The 17320-nt window shown below is 64.0% G+C and overlaps 1 protein-coding gene across 4 annotated transcripts in view; it reads left to right on the plus strand.

Moving 5' to 3' along the window:
- The window catches only part of MICALL2 (MICAL like 2), a 19868-nt gene extending 8395 nt beyond the window's left edge, over nt 1-11473 (plus strand). For 2 of the 4 annotated variants that reach the window (XM_025863776.2, XM_073886280.1), the window contains exons 3-17: nt 702-843; nt 1713-1900; nt 2626-2741; nt 3063-3848; nt 5517-5758; nt 6838-6931; nt 7627-7757; nt 8174-8332; nt 8812-8879; nt 8974-9097; nt 9195-9285; nt 9422-9495; nt 10041-10155; nt 10825-10871; nt 11241-11473. In XM_025863776.2, coding sequence (XP_025719561.2) covers nt 702-843; nt 1713-1900; nt 2626-2741; nt 3063-3848; nt 5517-5758; nt 6838-6931; nt 7627-7757; nt 8174-8332; nt 8812-8879; nt 8974-9097; nt 9195-9285; nt 9422-9495; nt 10041-10155; nt 10825-10871; nt 11241-11335 — 2472 coding nt within the window. In that variant the 3' untranslated portion in view covers nt 11336-11473. The remainder of the gene's footprint in view (nt 1-701; nt 844-1712; nt 1901-2625; nt 2742-3062; nt 3849-5516; nt 5759-6837; nt 6932-7626; nt 7758-8173; nt 8333-8811; nt 8880-8973; nt 9098-9194; nt 9286-9421; nt 9496-10040; nt 10156-10824; nt 10872-11240) is intronic. The other 2 variants (XM_025863777.2, XM_025863780.2) reach the window with 2 other exon arrangements.
- Nucleotides 11474-17320: the final 5847 nt, after the last annotated feature.

The following is a 17320-nucleotide window of genomic DNA, read 5'->3' on the forward strand; positions in this document are numbered from 1 at the left end:
GGGGGCCCGGGGGGAACAGTGGGGGTGCAGCGGGAGCAGAGTGGGGGCGGCGCAGCAGAGGGGGGGCCCGGGGGGAACAGTGGGGGTGCAGCGGGAGCAGAGTGGGGGCGGCCGGAGCAGAGTGAGGGCAGGCCGGGCGTGGGAAGCGCTTGGCCTCCTCTCGGAGGGTTGCTGTGCTGGGAGGGCTCCAGGTCCACAGGCTCTGTGTTGACAGCGGAGTGGGGGGCTAGGGGGTGATGGTGGCAGCAGGAAGTCAGATTCTGGATTTGTTTTGAAGGGGAGTCAAAGGAGATTTGAGGCCTTTGGCCTTAGCATGGCGGGAAGGTCACTCCTGGAACCCCGTTTTGGATACATGAAGACTGAGGTGTCTACCTCAGACGTGGTGTGGGCATCTCAGCAATTTAGGGGAAGGGTGCAGATGGGGGCTTGAGGATCGTCAGGTGAGGGACGGGCACTGGCAGGCAGGCGACGCCAGGCTGGCCACGGCAGGGACTGGCTCCCCAGCTCCTTCAACCCTGCGTGGTAAGGATATGGTCCCTGTTTAGATTGGGAAACTGAGGCTCAGGGAGGTCATGCAGCCTGAGCCGAGCGCAAACCTTGAACCCAGACTTTTGTGGGCCCGAGCGGGTGTCTGGCTTCCTTCCCGGCAGAGAAGGAGGAGGGGGTGTCCCCCAGCCCACCCATGCTGAGCGTTCCCCCAGGCCTTCCATGTGGCTGAGGAGAAGCTGGGCATCCCAGCCCTGCTGGACGCCGAGGACATGGTGGCCCTGAAGGTGCCAGACCGGCTGAGCATTCTGACCTATGTGTCTCAGTACTATAACTACTTCCACGGACGCTCCCCCAGTGAGTCTCTGCTTGGCCTTTGCACGGCCTGCCCTCTCGGGCCTCCGCGACGCCCCCCGCCAGCTCAACAGCAGTTTTTAGCGCTTGCCCGGCAGGGCAGGAAGCAGGCAGGAAGGCCCTTCTGGTGCCACATGTGCGGGGCCCCCTGAGCCGTGGCCTCCTCCCCGGGGTAGCGGACCCCGCCCCCCCATGCTGCTGCACGTGATGAGCACGGGTCCAGACCCCATAGGTCCCCACACCACCTGTCCACTGAACGGATGCCCCCAGATTTTGCCTCTCCTTGCACTCTTGGCCTCAGTTTGCCCATCTGCACCCCTCGAGCCTGTGCCCACAACTCTTGCCTCAGGCAGTTTTGCAGACCCCGTGTGGGCTCCCTGGCCTGGCTCCAGGGGGGGGCCCCCCCCCGTTTGGTCCTGACCTTTGGCCTTATAGACACCAGGCTGGCCCTAGCAGGGTGGGGCCTCCAGGCAGGGCAGGTGGGTGGAGGATAGGCCCAAGGGGCTTTTTTTCTGGCTGCTTTGTGCACCCCGAAGCTCAGCCACTTCCCCTCCCCGCCACATTCCTCATCCAGGCCTTAGAAATCCCCGGAATCACTCTGGGCACAGGACCAGCCCCGCCTTGATATTTCCACTTTGTGGAGAAACAGAAAAGTTCCACTTCCCTGACCCCACATCGGGGCTCTCAGAGCCGGAGGGGAGGGGGGTATGTGTGAGGTCAGGCCCCTGCTGGGAATGTGCGCCTGTGGTCGCTCCCGGCGGCCCCTCCCGTGTCCCCAGACAGCGGGAGCCGCCCCTCCCTCCTGCGGGGGACCCTGGCCAGGGGTGGCCCCAGATGCTTTCAGAGCCTGACCCCACTTTGTCTCATGCCAGTTGGGGGCATGGCTGGTATCAAGAGACCCCCGTCAGACTCCGACGAGGAACCGTCCGGGAAGAAGGCCCCATCCCAGCTGGCCAGGCCCTCACCCACTCCAGCCAAGCGGCCGCCACTGTCTCCCACCAGCACAAACCCCGCCGTCCAGTGGAAGGACAGGAGCTCAGGGGGTCTCCTGCTGAAGACCGTAAGCACCCTAGCCCCGCCTTCCCTCCAGCCTTGGGACCGACAGTGACCTCTGCACCACCTGGGATGGGGGTTCCCTTGGCTCCTGGGCACGGCCTCAGCCGCCGTTCATGAGGATTGGCTCCACAGGCTCCTTCAATTCTGCACGGTTCGGATAGGATCCCCATTGTGCAGATAGATAAGGGAAGCCCAGGGAGGTGGTGCAGGCCGAGCAGAGCTGGGACCCTGAACCCAGAACTTTCTGGCCTCCTGCCCCTCCCTTCTGGGTGGGCCAGGAAAGAATTCTGAGTGTGTCCTTCCCGCCTGCCGCCTGCCGGGGGCGTTGGGGTACCCCCGCTTTCAGAGGTGGGGGATGGAGACGGGTGATATGCTGGGGTCGGGCGCCCCCTGCTGTTCGAGCGTTGGGAGCTAACCCTGGCCTGGTCTTAGGACTGCTGCCCCTCAGGTGGCCCCAGGAGCGCGGGAATCTGTCCCCGGTGCCCCCAGGCCCCCGAGGTCAGGCCCCTGGGCCCTCTCCTGGGGCTGGGCTGCAGACCCTGAACTTGGAGTCCAGCCAGCCTGGGCACGGGCCCTCCTGGCTGCGCCTGGCAGGCTGCTCCCCTCGGGACCTCGGTTTCCTGGTCTTTATGTAAAGTGGGATCTTCTCGCCCGCTGATGGGGCAGCTGTCAGGAGGGAGGCCTGTGGGGGGGCGGGGCTCAGAAATGTCAGCCGGTACCCTTCCCAAGGGCCAGGCCTCCGTGAGCGGCTCCGTCAGCAGCACCTGTGGGGTCTGTGGCAAGCACGTGCACCTCGTGCAGCGACACTTGGCTGACGGGGAGCTCTACCACCGGAGCTGCTTCAGGTGGGGCGTGTGTGTGTGTGTGCCCATGTGTGCGTGTGCCTGTGTGTGTGCATGCATGTGCACATGCCCGTGCGTGAGTGTGCACCTGTGTGCATGTGCTGACAGGTACAGACACTGGGTGTCTGTGCCCCTAATAAGGTCCTTGTGGAGTCTGTTACTCAAAATGACTGATGAGCGTGAGGAGAGGTGTTTGTTGAGTGAGTCGACCGCCACACGTGCAGACACAGGGCTGCATGGGTGTGTGTGCCTGGGAGTGTGAGTGAATGGGGAGCGCACACCAGCCTGGAGCGCCCTCACCGGTCTGCCTCTGCTCTGTGCCAGGTGTAAACAATGCTCCAGCACGCTGCACTCTGGGGCCTATAGGCCCACCGGCGAGCCCGGCGTCTTCGTATGTTCCAGCCACCACCCCGAGGCCGCCTCTGCAAGCCCCACGTGGCGGGGCCCAGCCCCCCGACAACCAGGGGCCGTGCCCTCAGACTCCAAGCTGCCCAGTGCCCCATGGAAGGCCCAGGAGGCAAATGGGCTCCGAGACACAGGGCCAAAAGCCAGGCCAGAGGCCCGGGAGCCGGTGGTGAGCAGCTCAGCTGCCAAAGGTGTCCCCACTCCAGCTCATCCTCTGGCCCCTGCCTCCTCCCATGTCCACGCGGGGACCCCACCCGGGCCCAGGTTCTTGGCAGGCCTCCAGGGTGGCAAAGCCAGCATGCGTGTGGACAACAGCTCCCCAGCAGGCTGGTCATCGCTGGCCCGGGACACGGCAGCAGTCAGCCCCCGTCCTGCCCTGAAACCGAGTGCCCCGGACTCTCGCCCGGCCACCCTGCAAGGCCGGGTGACCCCCCAAGCAGCAGCCCCCCAGACCAAGGTCAGTGTGGGCCCAGCGTCTCCAGGCCCAGCAGACACCCCAGACTGGACCCCGTCAGCCTCCAAGATACAGCAGGCCCGGGAGAGGTTCTTCCAGACTCCTGGAGCTGCCCCCAGCCCTGGCCCAGCTGGCAGGGCCCCAGCTCCTGCGGATGCACCTTCTGGGGACAGCAGCAGGGAGCAGGCGCTGAGCTGCCTCCTGAAGGCCCTTCCCAGGCTCGGGGACACTGGTGCCCAGGCGCCTGACAGGTGGGTGGGGGTGTGGGTGGGGTCGGGGGCAGCTGAGGAGGCTCCCCAGCCTCAGCTTCCTCATCTGGGAATTGGGAATGAGACGGGACCCAGAGTGCCCGGTGGTCAGCAGGAGGGGACGCCGGTGTCCCATAAAGCTGTGGTGGACACACTCTCGGGGGCACAGATGCTGCTCCCTGGAGCCGCTATGTGGCACACACAGAGGATACCCGTTTTATAGACGGGGAACCAGAGGCTGTGAGAGGTCCCAGTGTCCTCCCGTTTGACCCAGGCGGAGCTCATCGCCGCCCCCCTGCCCGGTCCTATGTGGCACTGCCTACCCAGTGCGGTGCCCTCGGCACGCTGGACTCGGAGCGGGCCCTGAGGGATGGAGGGTCCCTGCAGCAGTGTGCTGAGGCTGCTGGGACAGAGCACCACACACTGGGGGCTCCACCGACAGAACATTGTTCTCTCCCAGTTCTGGAGGCCAGAAGGCCAAACCCGAGGCGGGCAGGGCCGCACTCCCTCGGAGGGTGCTCGTGGAGGGTCCTTCCTGCCTCGTCCAGCTCCTGGTGGCCTCATGTTCGTTGCTTGGGGCCACACCCTCCATCTCAGCTTCCAGGGTCACCTGAATTTCTCTGTGTCTGTGTCCTCTACTCTTCTGTCTCTTATAAGGACACCCGTCACTGGACTTAGGGCCACCCTAATCCAGGAGGAAGTCATTTGATTACGTCTGCAAAGACCCTGTTTCCAAATAAGGCCATGCTCTGGGCTTCCGAGTGGACGTGAATTGGGGGGGGAGACACCATTCACCATACTACAGTGGCCCATGAGTAAGGAGATAGCACACCAGGCTGGCTGACAATGCTGTGCCTGCTGCCTCAGGCAGCCCCTTATTTTGGGGGAGCATTCTGGCTTAGAGCTGCCCCGCCTGGTTGGATCAGCTGATGGTGCCCCGGGAGAGCGAGCCTGCCCTGCCACTCCAGGCCTGGGGGTGTCCCGGGCACCGGGGGCTGAGGCTGCATGGCTGTGAGGGCTCTCTGGGGGGGCCCAGCGGGGCGTCTGCCCTGGGGCCGGGAGCTGCTCCTCCTGGTCACCGTGCACCCAGACAGCCGGGAAAAGCAGGAGGGAGAGATTGGTTTCCTAGGGAGCATGGGGCACATGGAGGAGCTACTCTGGCTTGGAGAGGTCCCAGCCCCCTGCCCTGGGCCCTACTAGGAGCCGGCGGCCCTGCTTCCTGCACACATGTGTGCCCAAGAGGATGCCAGATGGCTGGTGTTGGGCTGCCTGTGTGGAGGCCTCTCGCATGTTGCTTAGATGGGGCTAGGCGGGCCCCCGGCTCTGGGCGGGGCTTCCACAGTAAATCCCAGGTGCTTCTGGGCAGGTGGATGGAAAAGGGAGGGGCTGTGGGTGTAGCCCCTCCCCACACCCCATGCATGGTGTGTTTTGGGGGCATTTTAATCTCAGCCCACGCCCGAGTTACACGGGAAGGTAAAGTCAGGTGCCATATACACCTGTGCCGGAAGTGGGTGCCCGTGGCCTGTCCCCCGGAGGGGCTGTCTGTCTCCCTCAGGAGGGTGGAAGTTAGGAATCAGCTGCCAGGGGAGGCTGAGGGGCTTCTGCCTGGGGGTCATGGCGGGAAGGGCTCCTGGGTCCACCTGCGCCTGATGCCTATGCTCTCACCCATAGGCCCTCCCCTGCTCTGAAATCCCATACCAGAACCGAAGGGCCACAAGCAAGTCCATCAGCCAAGCTGTCACGGGTGGCATCCCCCCAGGCCCTTAGCCCCCCTGCGAGGACTGAGCTACCAGCCCCCCTGAGAGTGGGCACCACCTCACGGGCATCCACATCACCCCAGGCAGGCAGGAAGAGCCCGCCCGTATCCTCAGGTGCCAGCTCCAGGCTGAAGCCGGAGGCCCCCCTGGCAAAGGGTGAGAGCTCCCCTGGAGCAGGGGTGGGGTGGGGAGTGGGGCTCAGGGTGCAGGGGGTGGCCGCTCTGCTCCCTGGCCTGTGGTTCTGCAGTGATTGGCCAGTTCCTGCCCGGCTCCGGGGCTCGCCGGCGCTGGGTGCCTGTCCTGTGTCACCTGCGTCACACCACCCCCTGGTCCTCGCTCTCCCCGGTCTGCCTGACTTCAGTTTTGGGGTGGCGGATGTCTCTTGGGGGTGGCGCAGCTTTCTGGGCACTGTTTGCCGCCCGCCTGCCCTGCCAGCCCTTCTTGCTGAGGCCCCGTGACCCCGGCCGTCAGTGTCACTCTGGAGACGATGCCAGGGCATCCGTTACTCCTCTCCTGCTTTGCCCTGGTCGCGGCCTCACCCCCTCTCCCCTGGCATTTTGCGTCCACGGTTCCTGTGTGTCTGTCCTTCCTGCTCTGCCCTAACGATGGTACCCCAGGGCCCCTTGTGTCCTGGAGCCCCCTGGGCCTGGGCCCCTCCCGGAGTCCCCTCCGACCGCTTGCTACAGTTTCGTGGCCTCCTGTTCCAGGCACTGTTGTGTACACTTTTCGGGGTAATTGTGGAATAGGCTTTTTCTGGGCACCCGGGTGTCTCTTAGGGGTACCCTGGCGTTACTGAGCTGGGCTCAGAGAATACCCCATGCAGAGTGTTTTACCAAGATCTTTCCCTTGGTTGAGCCCCTGACACGAAAGCCACTCTGTTCTGAGCCAAGGAGGCCTGCGGACGGGCTGTCCCGGCTTAGCCATCCACCCCACAGACGCACAGGCACTCAGCATCCACGGGGCTCACCTGGCCTCACCCTCACCCGTTTGGCAGCAGGGGAAGTTGAGGCCCAGAGAGGGGAGCAATGGCCCCGGGCACACATAGCGCAGGCTTGAAGTCCTCAGCCCGACCCCCAGCCCGACTCTTTCCTGTGGGCCGGGCTGGCCGTGCGGGTATTTGAGAGGAGCTGGCTGCAGGAAGTTGGGGTGGAGGTGGGTGAGGTCCAGTCTTTCCCAGCAGACCCCTCCACCCGGAACACCCCCCCCCCATGACCTGTGTCCCTGCCCCCGCCTAGGTGCGAGTGCCAGCCCCCAGGAAGGCCAGGAGGACGGGCCAGCAGGATGGAGGGCCCGCCTGAAGCCCGTGGAGAAGAAAAGCCCTGCTGAGAGGTGAGGGGAGGGGAGATGGGGCTCTGGGGCGGGGGGCTTCCCTGAACCTGCACCTGGGTCTGTGGCTTTGTGCTCATGGAGTCTGAGGGTTGGCATAGGGTCAGGCATACAGTAGGTGCTCACCAGATGCTTGCAGGTAAATAATGGCACACACATGGACTGCCTGACACACCCACGGGAGGGATGTGTGCACATCTGCTCGGACCTTTCAGCAGTAGTGGCAGAAACCAGTTCGCACCAACCTGAGTGACGGGGGGCAGTCACACCACCTGAGTGACAGGAGACAGTCACACCACCTGAGTCACTGGGGGGGGACAGTCACACCGGCCTGAGTGACGGGGGGCAGTCACACCGGCCTGAGTCACGGGGGGGGGTGGTCACACCGGCCTGAGTCACTTGGGGGGGGCAGTCACACCGGCCTGAGTGACGGGGGGACAATCACACTGGCCGCCCTGTGTGCACCGTAGCAGTGCGTGGCCTGGGGCGGGCAGCAGACGCGGGTCCTGCACCAGCTGTGAGGACCTGAGCTGGTGCTCACACCCACAGAGGTGAGCACTCGCGGGAACACACACCTGTGCTCTAGGAGGGTCACCACCGGTCAGGCACCATGCGCTCCTTCCCTGCCTCAGGTTGTCTGCACCTGGGGGTGGGGGCAGCCCATCCTTCCCTCAGCTGACCTCCTGCCCTCTGTCTAGGTCAGAGCCTCGGATGGGTGAGGCACCTGGGAGGGTCCGTGGGAGCTCCGAGGGGCCCGCCCGCGTCCCCCCGACTCCTCTTCAGCCTGACAGGACAGCGGGCACAGCTAGCCCCGGGCCCAGCCCCTCAGGTAATGCCGGGTGGGCACCCGGGGGCTCCAGATGCCCGGCCCCGGGAACGCGGCCCAGTGGTGCTGGAGGGGTTGGAGTCCGGGGTGGCAGCCTGGGCGTGAGTGTGTGTGTGCATGTGTGTGCCTTTATGCTTGCACGTGCGTGTGGCTGTTTCCAGCACACTCTGCCACCCCCGGACCCATGTCCAGCCCTCACGTCACTTCCTGCGTGGCCTTGAGCCGGTCTCCGGCCCACTGGACTCGTTTGCCCCTGTGTTGTCGAGGATGCAGACACTGGCCTTCCTGGGCGGACGTGGGCACGGGGCTGTGAGGACTGACCCTGTGTTGGCCGGTGGCCCCCGCTTAGGGAAGCAGTTGAGGGGAGGACACCAGATCTGCCGGCTTGACATGTGGCCCTGTCCCCTGCCCTCGGGCAGCCGCCTCCCCGTCCCGATCCCACCGCAGGAAGCTGGCCGTCTCTGCCAGCCTGGACGTTTCTGCCAACTGGCTTCGTTCGGAGCCCTCGGGGCAGGAAGTCCCAGCCCAGAGCTGGAAGGAAGAGGAGAAAGGGAAGCTGTCTGCTCAGGACAAACCAGGTCAGCCCCAAGACCCCAGCCCCCATTTCTAGCTGGGCTGGAGACGAAGGGGCTCATCTGAGGAGGGGGCGTCTGGTGGGGTTTGCAGGGGGATGAGGAGCTTACGGGGCTCAGAGCGGAGGGAGACCATGCAGGGGAGCACCCTCGGGCGGCCAGGCTTGGCTTGGGGTGGGGCGGGGGGCCTGGAGGACCCCGTTCCAGAACCCTTGCCCACCAGTAGGGAAGGGAGGACCAGACAGGGTTCCCTGCTCCTATCTACCTGGTGATGGGGGAGCGTTTGCTCTTGGGGTGCCTGGGTTGCTGACCTGGGGGGCATGGAGGCCAGTGGGGATGGTGCCTGGATCTGTCTGTGAGCTTTGGCTTTGGGCACCAGCGGGGCACAGCTGGGGGGGGACAGGGCTGCCGGAGAGGCGGGGTGGGGTCGGCGCAGCTTTGGCAGCTTTGGGCCCCCAGGCCCAGGAGACCTGTCTTGCCCTCAGCAGGGAGGCCCTTGGCCTCGGCTGGTATCTCCGCTCCACCCAGCAAGGCAGTGACCAACCGTGCCAGGGTGAGTAGGCCAGGGCGCAGGTGGGCCGGGAGCACAGCCCTCCAGGGCATGGCCCGGCATCTCCCACGGCCCCTCACCGGCCCTTTGTCCCCAGCTGCACCCTGACTACATGCCCCCGGAAGAGATCCAGAGGCACATGGAGAACATCGAGAGCCAGCTGGACGCCCTGGAGCTCAGGGGCGTGGAGCTGGAGAAGCGTCTTCGCGCCGCCGAGGGGGGTGAGCCGACGCCCTGCCCAGTGCCCCGGCCCGGCCTCAGCCAGGTTCCCCCTGGGGCCACCCTGGCCTGACCCATCCCGGCGCCCCCTCTCTGCAGATGCCTCCGAGGACGCCCTCATGGTGGACTGGTTCCAGCTCATCCACGAGAAGCAGCTACTGCTGCGGCAGGAGTTGGAGCTGATGTACAAGTGAGGGGTCCAGCCGCTCCACCTCTGCCCGGAGGGTCCTCTCCTGGACGGCCGCCTCCTCTCGGCGCCCGCCGGGCTCAGGCATGGGGGCGGCCAGCCAGGCGAGCCGGGCCTCACGCCTGCGTCACCTCGGCAGGGCCAGGGACCAGCGCCTGGTGGAGCAGCAGTTGGACCTGGACGGGGAGCTGCGTCAGCTGATGGCCAAGCCCAGTGCGTCCCGCCCACCCTGGGGGAACCGTGGCTGGGGGAGGGGGGCGCTCAGCCCCGGGGTGATGTGGGTGCGGGCTCTCCTCCCAGCAGCCGCCTGGGCGGCCACCCTCAGGAAAGGCTGACGGTTGCCCAGGGTCGAGTCTCAGCGTCTCCCCTCCAGGCTGTGTGTCCTTGGCCAGGGTACTCAGCCTCTCTGTGCTTGCAGACTGGGGACTGTGCAGGCCTGACCAGCACAGCCTGTGGGTGTTGTGGATGGTGGGGCTGAGGGCCTGGCAGTCCCAGCTCTACCTTCCTGCTGTGTGACGGGGCAGTGGCGCTCGGAGTCTGATCTGGCCGTTCTTCCACTCATTCATTCATTCATTCATTCGTTCGTTCACCTACCCGTCCACCCGTCCACCCGTCCATCCGTCCATCCAGCGTTGGCAGATGGGCAGACCCTTCCCCCACCTCCGGGGGAGGAGGCCGACCCTTGGGGGGTGGGGACACTGTGTCCCTGAGCAGGGTGGGGCGGCAGGGCTGCTGCTGAAGGCGGGCTGTCCCTGCAGAGGGTCTGAAGTCCCTCCAGGACCAGCAGCGCGAGGAGGATCTGCTGCGCCAGTACATCAGCACGGTGGAGGACCGGAGCAACATCGTGGATGTCCTGGAGGAGGACCGGCTCAGGTGAGGGCAGCGCCTTGGGGCCCAGGTGGGGGCGTGCCAGAACCCCAGCTGCCCCCTGCCGGCCCTTGGCTGGTCACCTCATGCGCAGAGCCTCTCCCTGCCATCAGCACGGAGGAGCAAGAACCACCCCCCCCCCGGCCGCCAGTGCATTCTGCGGGGGCGGGGGGCCCTGAGGCCGAGGGCCGACCCAGCCAGGCAGCCTGTCTTAGAGGGTGTCCCCGACAAAGCCCCTCGACCCTGTGTTCCCTGACCCATCAGTGGTCAGCACCTGCTGCTGGAACATTCTGTAATGCAAGTGGCTCACTGTGAGCCGTGCAACAGGGGAACGGAACTTTAGATTTTATTTTTCCTTAAATACCCCCAGCCACCTGTGTCTCCTGGAGCTGCACTGGGCTGCCGGCTTTGTGACCATCCCCAGGGGCGTCCCTGTCCCCATGTGTAAATGAGGGACCCGTCAAGGCCACAAAGTCTGTGGCCAAGTTTGTTGAATGGGTTAAGTGAGCTGAGGGAGCCCTGGTCCAGGCCCTCCCAGGGCCCTCATGTCCCCGTGCCACCGAGGAGGGTCCGGGCCCAGTAAGGGCAGGCACTGCCTTGGTGTCAGATGGGCTGGGGGCTCGGGTATGAGTCCCCGCAGGCAGGCCGCTCACTGCCGCCCGGCTCCTGTTCCAGAGAGCAAGAGGAGGACGAGATGCTGCAGAACATGATCCAGAGTCTGGGTAATGGGGGGCCGGGGCAGAGGTGGGAGGGGTGGGGGCCAGGACCCGTAGGGCAGATGCAGCCTGAGGACAGACAGGAAGGCTCACGCCAAGGGAGCAAGCTTCCCGTCATTTGGTGGGGCCAAGAGGCAGCCCCTGACCATGTGGTCAGGATGAGGGGGGTGCCCGGGCCGGCGGGTGCCCTAACGGCAGGCACCGAGGCGGTTCCCACGAGGGAGGGCAGAGGGTCAGGGCTGCTGTCGGGACCCGGCTTCTTCCAGGCTCTGGGGGCCCAGGGAGGGCTTCGACGGGAGGGCAGGAGGGATATACGTGGCAGGGGCAGTGGCTGAGAGGTGGCAAGTGTCCTCAGTGTCCACCCCCCACCCCCAGACCTCCAGAAGAGCAGCGGGGACCAGAAGAAGAAGTCCAAGTTCAGCTTGTCCAGGGTCTGGTCCCTGAGGAGCAAAAGCAAGACCCCTGAGTGAGCCGCCTGGCCGGTTGCAGGACCCGTGCCCTCGGCTCGGGCAGGGCGGGCGCCGTGGGAGTGGGAACATGGGGGTGGGGACCTGCACCCCTCTCCCCGTGGGGTCTGAGCCACCACAATAAAGAAAGTGACCACGTGATGGCCCGGGCTCCCTCTCCTGTTCACCACGCGCTGCTGGGCGGCCTGGCGCCTGGCCGGGAGGGCTTGGCCAGCTTCCAGTTATGCACCAGTGTGGATGTGCCCGTGGCCTTGAGCAGGCGCTGACCCTCTCTGGACTGGCCCGGACCCTCTGAGATGGGCATTGGAGCTGCTTCCTGGGCTGGCTGCACAACGGGAGCTGGGGACAGGGCAGGTCTGTGCCAACTGCCCTCGGGAGCTGGCCCCAAGTGGGGCTCTCCAAACTTGAGATCTGTGACCTTGGCCTTGGGGCGGAGGTGAGCTGTGCCCTGGGACGGAGGAGGACTCCAAGCCCCAGGCCTGGTGCCAGCAGGGCGTGCGGCTCACCGCCCTTCCCCACGTCTGGTGGAGAGAGGGCACAGTGGGGGGCAGCCAAGGCCAAAGGGGAGCAGTTTCCCCGCGCTCACCCTGAGTCCCTGCCCCGCACTGCCCTCACTCGGGTGCCCTGGGAGAGGAACTTCTCCTGTGGGCCTCAGTCCCCCCGTTTCTGTCTCTGTGCTGTCTCCAGCCACTGTGGGGGCCCATTGTGGCAGCCCTAGTGGACCCTCCCCAGCGGCACAGCACCAACACCCCCCGGCCTGGTGGCAGGTGGGGTCCCTGGCTGAGAATGTTGGGGTCCCCACGGAACTCCTGCTGCATTTACGGGGTGCTGGAGGGTCTCAGCCAGGGACTCGGGACTCAGGGTCAGGGTGTGATGTAGGACAGGGAGGGCGGCTGCCTGGTGCAGAGATGGGTTTGTAGTCCCCCCTCTGCTGCCTGCTCTGTGGCCTTGGGCCAGGGCCCCGCCCTCTCTGAGCCTCTGGTGCCGGACAGAGGGGCTGCGTGTGGTCATGGGAGTGTGTCTAGAGCAGCGGTGGTGGCGGGGGTGGGGGGGGGGGGGGGCGAGGAACTCGAGGCCTCCTGCTGGCCCCGCCCATCGCGGCAGGACCCCCCACTGGAGAGGTTGGATTGCCCCGCGGTGGAGGGGTCGGCCCCTGGAGCGGTCAGCGGACAGTGGGCCCCGCAGGCTTGGCGTCGTTCCTGGGCACTGGGCGCCATGGGCGCTTCTCAGCAGAGGCCCCAGGGTGAGACCTGCGTGGTGGAGGGCGGCCTGGACAGGTCTGCCCCACCGTCCAGCGGAGACCCGGGCGCCCCGCGAGGTCTGCCCAGGCACGGTCCTGGGCCTGCCGCCGCATAGGCTCTTCACCACCAGGGGGAGGCAGAGGGCCACCCAACAGGGGCGGGGCGCCGGAGACCTGGAGAAGCTGCGGTGTTCAGACAAGGAAATGGGCTCAGAGGGGCCGCGGGACGCCCTGAAGCTACACAGCAAGTTAGGTGGGGCCTGGGCCTGGCCCCTGGGACACGGAGGGACCCAGGCAGGCAGGGGTTCAAGGTCTCTGGGGCGTCTCAGCCCCCTGCCCATGTGAGGGCCTGCACCATGCTCTGGGGGCCCAGGACGTCTGGCCACCCCTTCCCCCACAGCCCCCGCCACACCTCACCCCTGCAACCTCCACTGACGTGGCCCAACCCCCCTCCCTCAGGCCCTGCCCTGGGTGGACCCCCCTGGATGCGGGGTGTCAGGCTGTGACAGGTGAGGCTGGCTTGGCTCTTCCCATGGATGGCACCTCCGCTCCTGCGACCTCCTCCCATTCTAGAGGAGGGGCTAAAGGCCCAGAGAGGGGAAGGGTCTTCCCTAGGGTCACACAGCAGGGACAGAGGCAGGAGGAAGAGAGGGCAGGCCTGGGCCAGAGCCAGCAGAGGGGGCCATGGGGGGGGCACCTAGTTTCTCCACAGAAACGGGAGTGTTAGGCGGCACTCTGTCCCTTTGACAAGAGGGGAAACCAAGTCACGGAGGAGTGCCCAGGGTCACATGTCAGGAGTGGCGGGCCCTGGGTTTGGCTGCCCTTGGCCTTGACCTGGGAGGATGCAGGAAGCAGATCAGACTCCCCGGGGGTGCAGGGACCCTGTGTGGCTGGGCCCAGGCGGGAGCCACGGTCACCCCGCAAATGAAATCTCTGTGTGGACTTGCCTCCACCCGTGTTTCCGGGGGTCCCGGGAAGAAAGGGCCGCGTCCTGGGTCTGAACTGGGTTCTTCCCGCCCACCTGCGTCCCTCCTGTTCCCCCCAACCCCAGAGCCGGCTGCCCCTTCATCGTGGCCGCGGACAAGGTCCTGGGGCTGGGGGCCGGGTCTGCTCACCCAGCAGCCCGCCTCGCTGGAGCCGGCGCCTCCCTCCCTCCGGCAGGCGCCTCGCTTCCCGCCTAGGACTATGCACGCCGCTGGGTCGGGGGCTCATCAAGACCCCAAAGGGGGTTTCAGGGCATCCTGGAGCCCCAGGTACCCAGAACACTCTGTGGGCCGTGGATGCGAGTTCAGGTCATGTCCCCGGGGCCCAGTAGGCTCCTAACCCACCAGCAGGGCCGGGGCCAGAGGACAGGGGTCTCAGCCCCTCCTCCTCCCAACCCTGCCACAGACCTTGCTCCCTGCGCGCTGCCTCGTGCAGCCTGGGACCTCCCTCCCCTGCCTCCCGGGACCCCCGCCTGCGCGCTGGTCCACCTGGGGGTCTCCTTCCAGCCTCCCCCGCTGGGCCCGGGGTTCGGATTCTGCACTAACGAGGTCTCCCAGGTGGGCCAGAAATGCTGATGAAGACGGATAAGAGCGAACGTGGCCCATTACATTGTTAATAAAGAATATCACACACACACCTTAATCTGCAGCCGGCCTGACACTTTACAAAGTACATTAGGATGTAATCCAATTGAAGCCGCAATATCGAGAACATCTTATCTTATCACAAATTGAAATTATATCATATTCCTCTTTTCTTAAATTAAAAAGCTAAAACCTTTTCGTTTGCTTTCACACAGTTGTGTAAAACTTAATCAGTGGTTTTAACAACATTATATTTCCATATGGGCCATTTCTATCCTCATTTATTTACGAGGGAGGACTTTCTGGAAGGGGTGATTGCATCTGTGGATGGAGGCATCAGGCGCTGGGGGCCGGCCCTGGTGTCTGCATCCAGGAGGCAGGGAGAGTGGGTTTGGGGGTTCCCAGTGTCCTGGGGTGCCGGAACAGAGTGCCGGGCCGGGGGCTTCAAACAAGCACACTTGATTGTCTCCCTGTCCTGGGGCCAGAAGCGTGAGTTCAGGGGTCAGGGCCGCGCTCCCTCTGAGGGCTCCATGGGAGGGTCCCTCCTGCCTCGTCCAGCTCCTGGTGGCGATGCTGGGCTGGTGACTGCGTCACCCCAACTTCTGCCTCCATGGCCATGTGGCCTCCTCCCTGCGTGCATGTCCACGCTCCCCTCCTCTGTGAGGACACCACCCTGCTCCAGCCTGACCTCCCCTTAACCATCACACCTGCAGGGTCCTTGCTTCCGAGTAAGCTCACGTTTATGGGGACCAGGGCTAGGACTTGGATGTGCCTCTGGGGGCACAGTGCACCTCATAATGGACGGCATAATCAGCACACTCGCTGAGGCCAAACACCCGCTCTGTCAGGTGTGGGGCCCACCTGGGCTGAGCCCTTGAGGGGTGAGTTGAAGACACACCCTTGTGATGCGGGGCAGCTATGGGTGGTGGTGCTGGGAGCCCAGTGGCTGGGCTATCCCGTGATGAGGGTGGCCGGACCCGAAGCATGCAGGGCTGAGGATAAGCGGTCTGGCCACCCCACAGACCTGTTTCTACTCCATGCTCCACTCCCGGCCCCCACCATATTCCCTTCTCCCTCCTCCTGTTGCACTCCCATCTGCCACTCACTCACTCACTCACAGGGCCCTGGGCGTGCATCCCCACAGACACTGCTGCTTTTCCCTATTTTGTTCAGAGGTGCCCCCCTCCCTGAGCCCAGAGAATGAATCATGCTTAGTACAAGCCAATCACCGCCAACCACATCCCTAATATAGGAGGCACCAGGGAGGCATACGCTCTTCTTTGCTGACCATCCTGCCTGCCTGGGATGCATGGTGCTGCAGCAGCCACTTTGTGACCATGAGGGGGAATATGGCTGACATGCTGAAGAAGGCAGGACAGAAACATGAAGACACCTGGGACTTTGATGACATCAGTGAGTGACCCACTGAATTAGCCAGTCCTAAAACCTCCTTATCTCTGGATTTCTTGTCTCAAGGCATATGAGTCTCCCAGGGTTGTCATAACAAAGTACCACAAACTTGGGGGCTTAACACAACAGAAACTTATTTACTCACAGTTCCAGAGGCTAGAAGTCTGAATTCAAGGTGTCATCAAACCTGGTTGCTTCTGAGGCTGTGAGGACAAGTGTTTCAGCTTCTCTCCTGGCTTCTGGTGGCCACTGGCAATCCTGGGTGATACTGGGCTTGTGGCCACATCACTCCCCTCTCTGCCCCCGTGGGCACGTACGTGGCCTACCCCTGCATGCATGTCTGTGTCCAAATGACCCCTTTTCAGAAGGACACCAGGCACACTGGGTTAGGACCCACCCTAATGACCTTATCTCAACTTGATCATCTGCAAAGACCCTATTTCCAAATACAGGGTTCTGGGCGCTCTGAGGTTCTGAGTGGACTCGATGTTTTGGGGGGCAGCATTCAATCTGCTACATAGGGGGTAACAATCCCTTTTGTGCTTAAACTTTTTCTCAGGTTTTCTGGTATGTGTGGATGAAAGGGTCCTAGCTGATATGGAATTTGGTTCCAGGACTGGGGGTGTGATAATTTACGGAACCATGGCCGGGCACCAGGCAGTGGGACCGCACCCTTCGGGCTGGGAAGCAGATCACTGGGAGGCACCCATATCAAAGGAAACCCAGCTGACCCCGAGAGGCCCGGGGTCCCAGACCACAACTCAGCAAGGTTGGGAACACGGTAGGAAAACAGAATACCAGGCTTAGTGGACTACTTTTTGTGCCTCTCAGTGTCGTACAGGAGAGGAGGGGAGGGTCTTGTTGAAGGTGGCCAGTGGGAAAGCTGCAAGGAAGGGACTCTGGAATCTGCTAAGAGGCCACTTTGGTCCAAAGCCAGACTGATGGAGCATTCCACGAGCTGAGCCTTGCTCTTGGTGGGCAAGCCAATCTCGTGATCGAAGCGGAAGCTCTTGCCAGGGGTGAAAAAGGAGGTAGAAGGCTTAGCAGGAGAAAACCTTGAGTTTCCAGGACTCCCCGCAAACCACCCATGAAGACAGTAATATGATTACAAGATGGCGGGTGCAAGACACCACCCCGTTTTGCTGGGGGCACCACGGGTAAGGATAAAGGGCTGCACCATTGGATGGACAACCGTTAGGATGCTCAGCTTGGCTTTCAGAACATTCAGGTCAAAGAAACCCAAACAACCTGGCTTATTAGCTGCCAGAACAAGAGGTCTACATGTAAGAACGTTCTAGATTGGCTGAATCAGGCCTCACTGACATCAACAGAACATCAGCAGAGACCCACGCACCTTCCCTGCTTCTGCCCTGCCAGCCTCTGAAGGCGGCCGTATCTCCCCTCATGGTCCCAAGCTGGCTGCTGTGGCGCCGTGAGTCCCAAGTCCCACCTGCGACAGGGAGCTCCTTGGAGGCAGGGACCTGACGCTGACCATGTCATCCCGCCTCCCGGCCTGTCCAGGATGGCGTGGCCCCTGGGCTTGGCATCCGTCCTGACGTTCCCCTGCACTCCCAAGGGGCCAGCCATTGGCTCTGTCATGTGGCCGTGAGCAGGGCTCTGGGAGGAAGCTGGGGACATGGTGCTGTGCGGTATGCGGGAAGTGCCACTGTTGGCAGCAGATGGCTGGTCACAGGGGCTGGCGTGGGGGGCTCAGCAGCTTCCTGTCCTCCAGGCTCCGGTCTGCCTGCCACCAGGCGGCGGTGGCGGGGG

The sequence above is a fragment of the Callorhinus ursinus genome, unplaced genomic scaffold (assembly GCF_003265705.2).
Source record: "Callorhinus ursinus isolate GAN/ISIS: 27379988/994484 unplaced genomic scaffold, GSC_fseal_2.0 scaffold70, whole genome shotgun sequence".
NCBI lineage: Eukaryota > Metazoa > Chordata > Mammalia > Carnivora > Otariidae > Callorhinus > Callorhinus ursinus.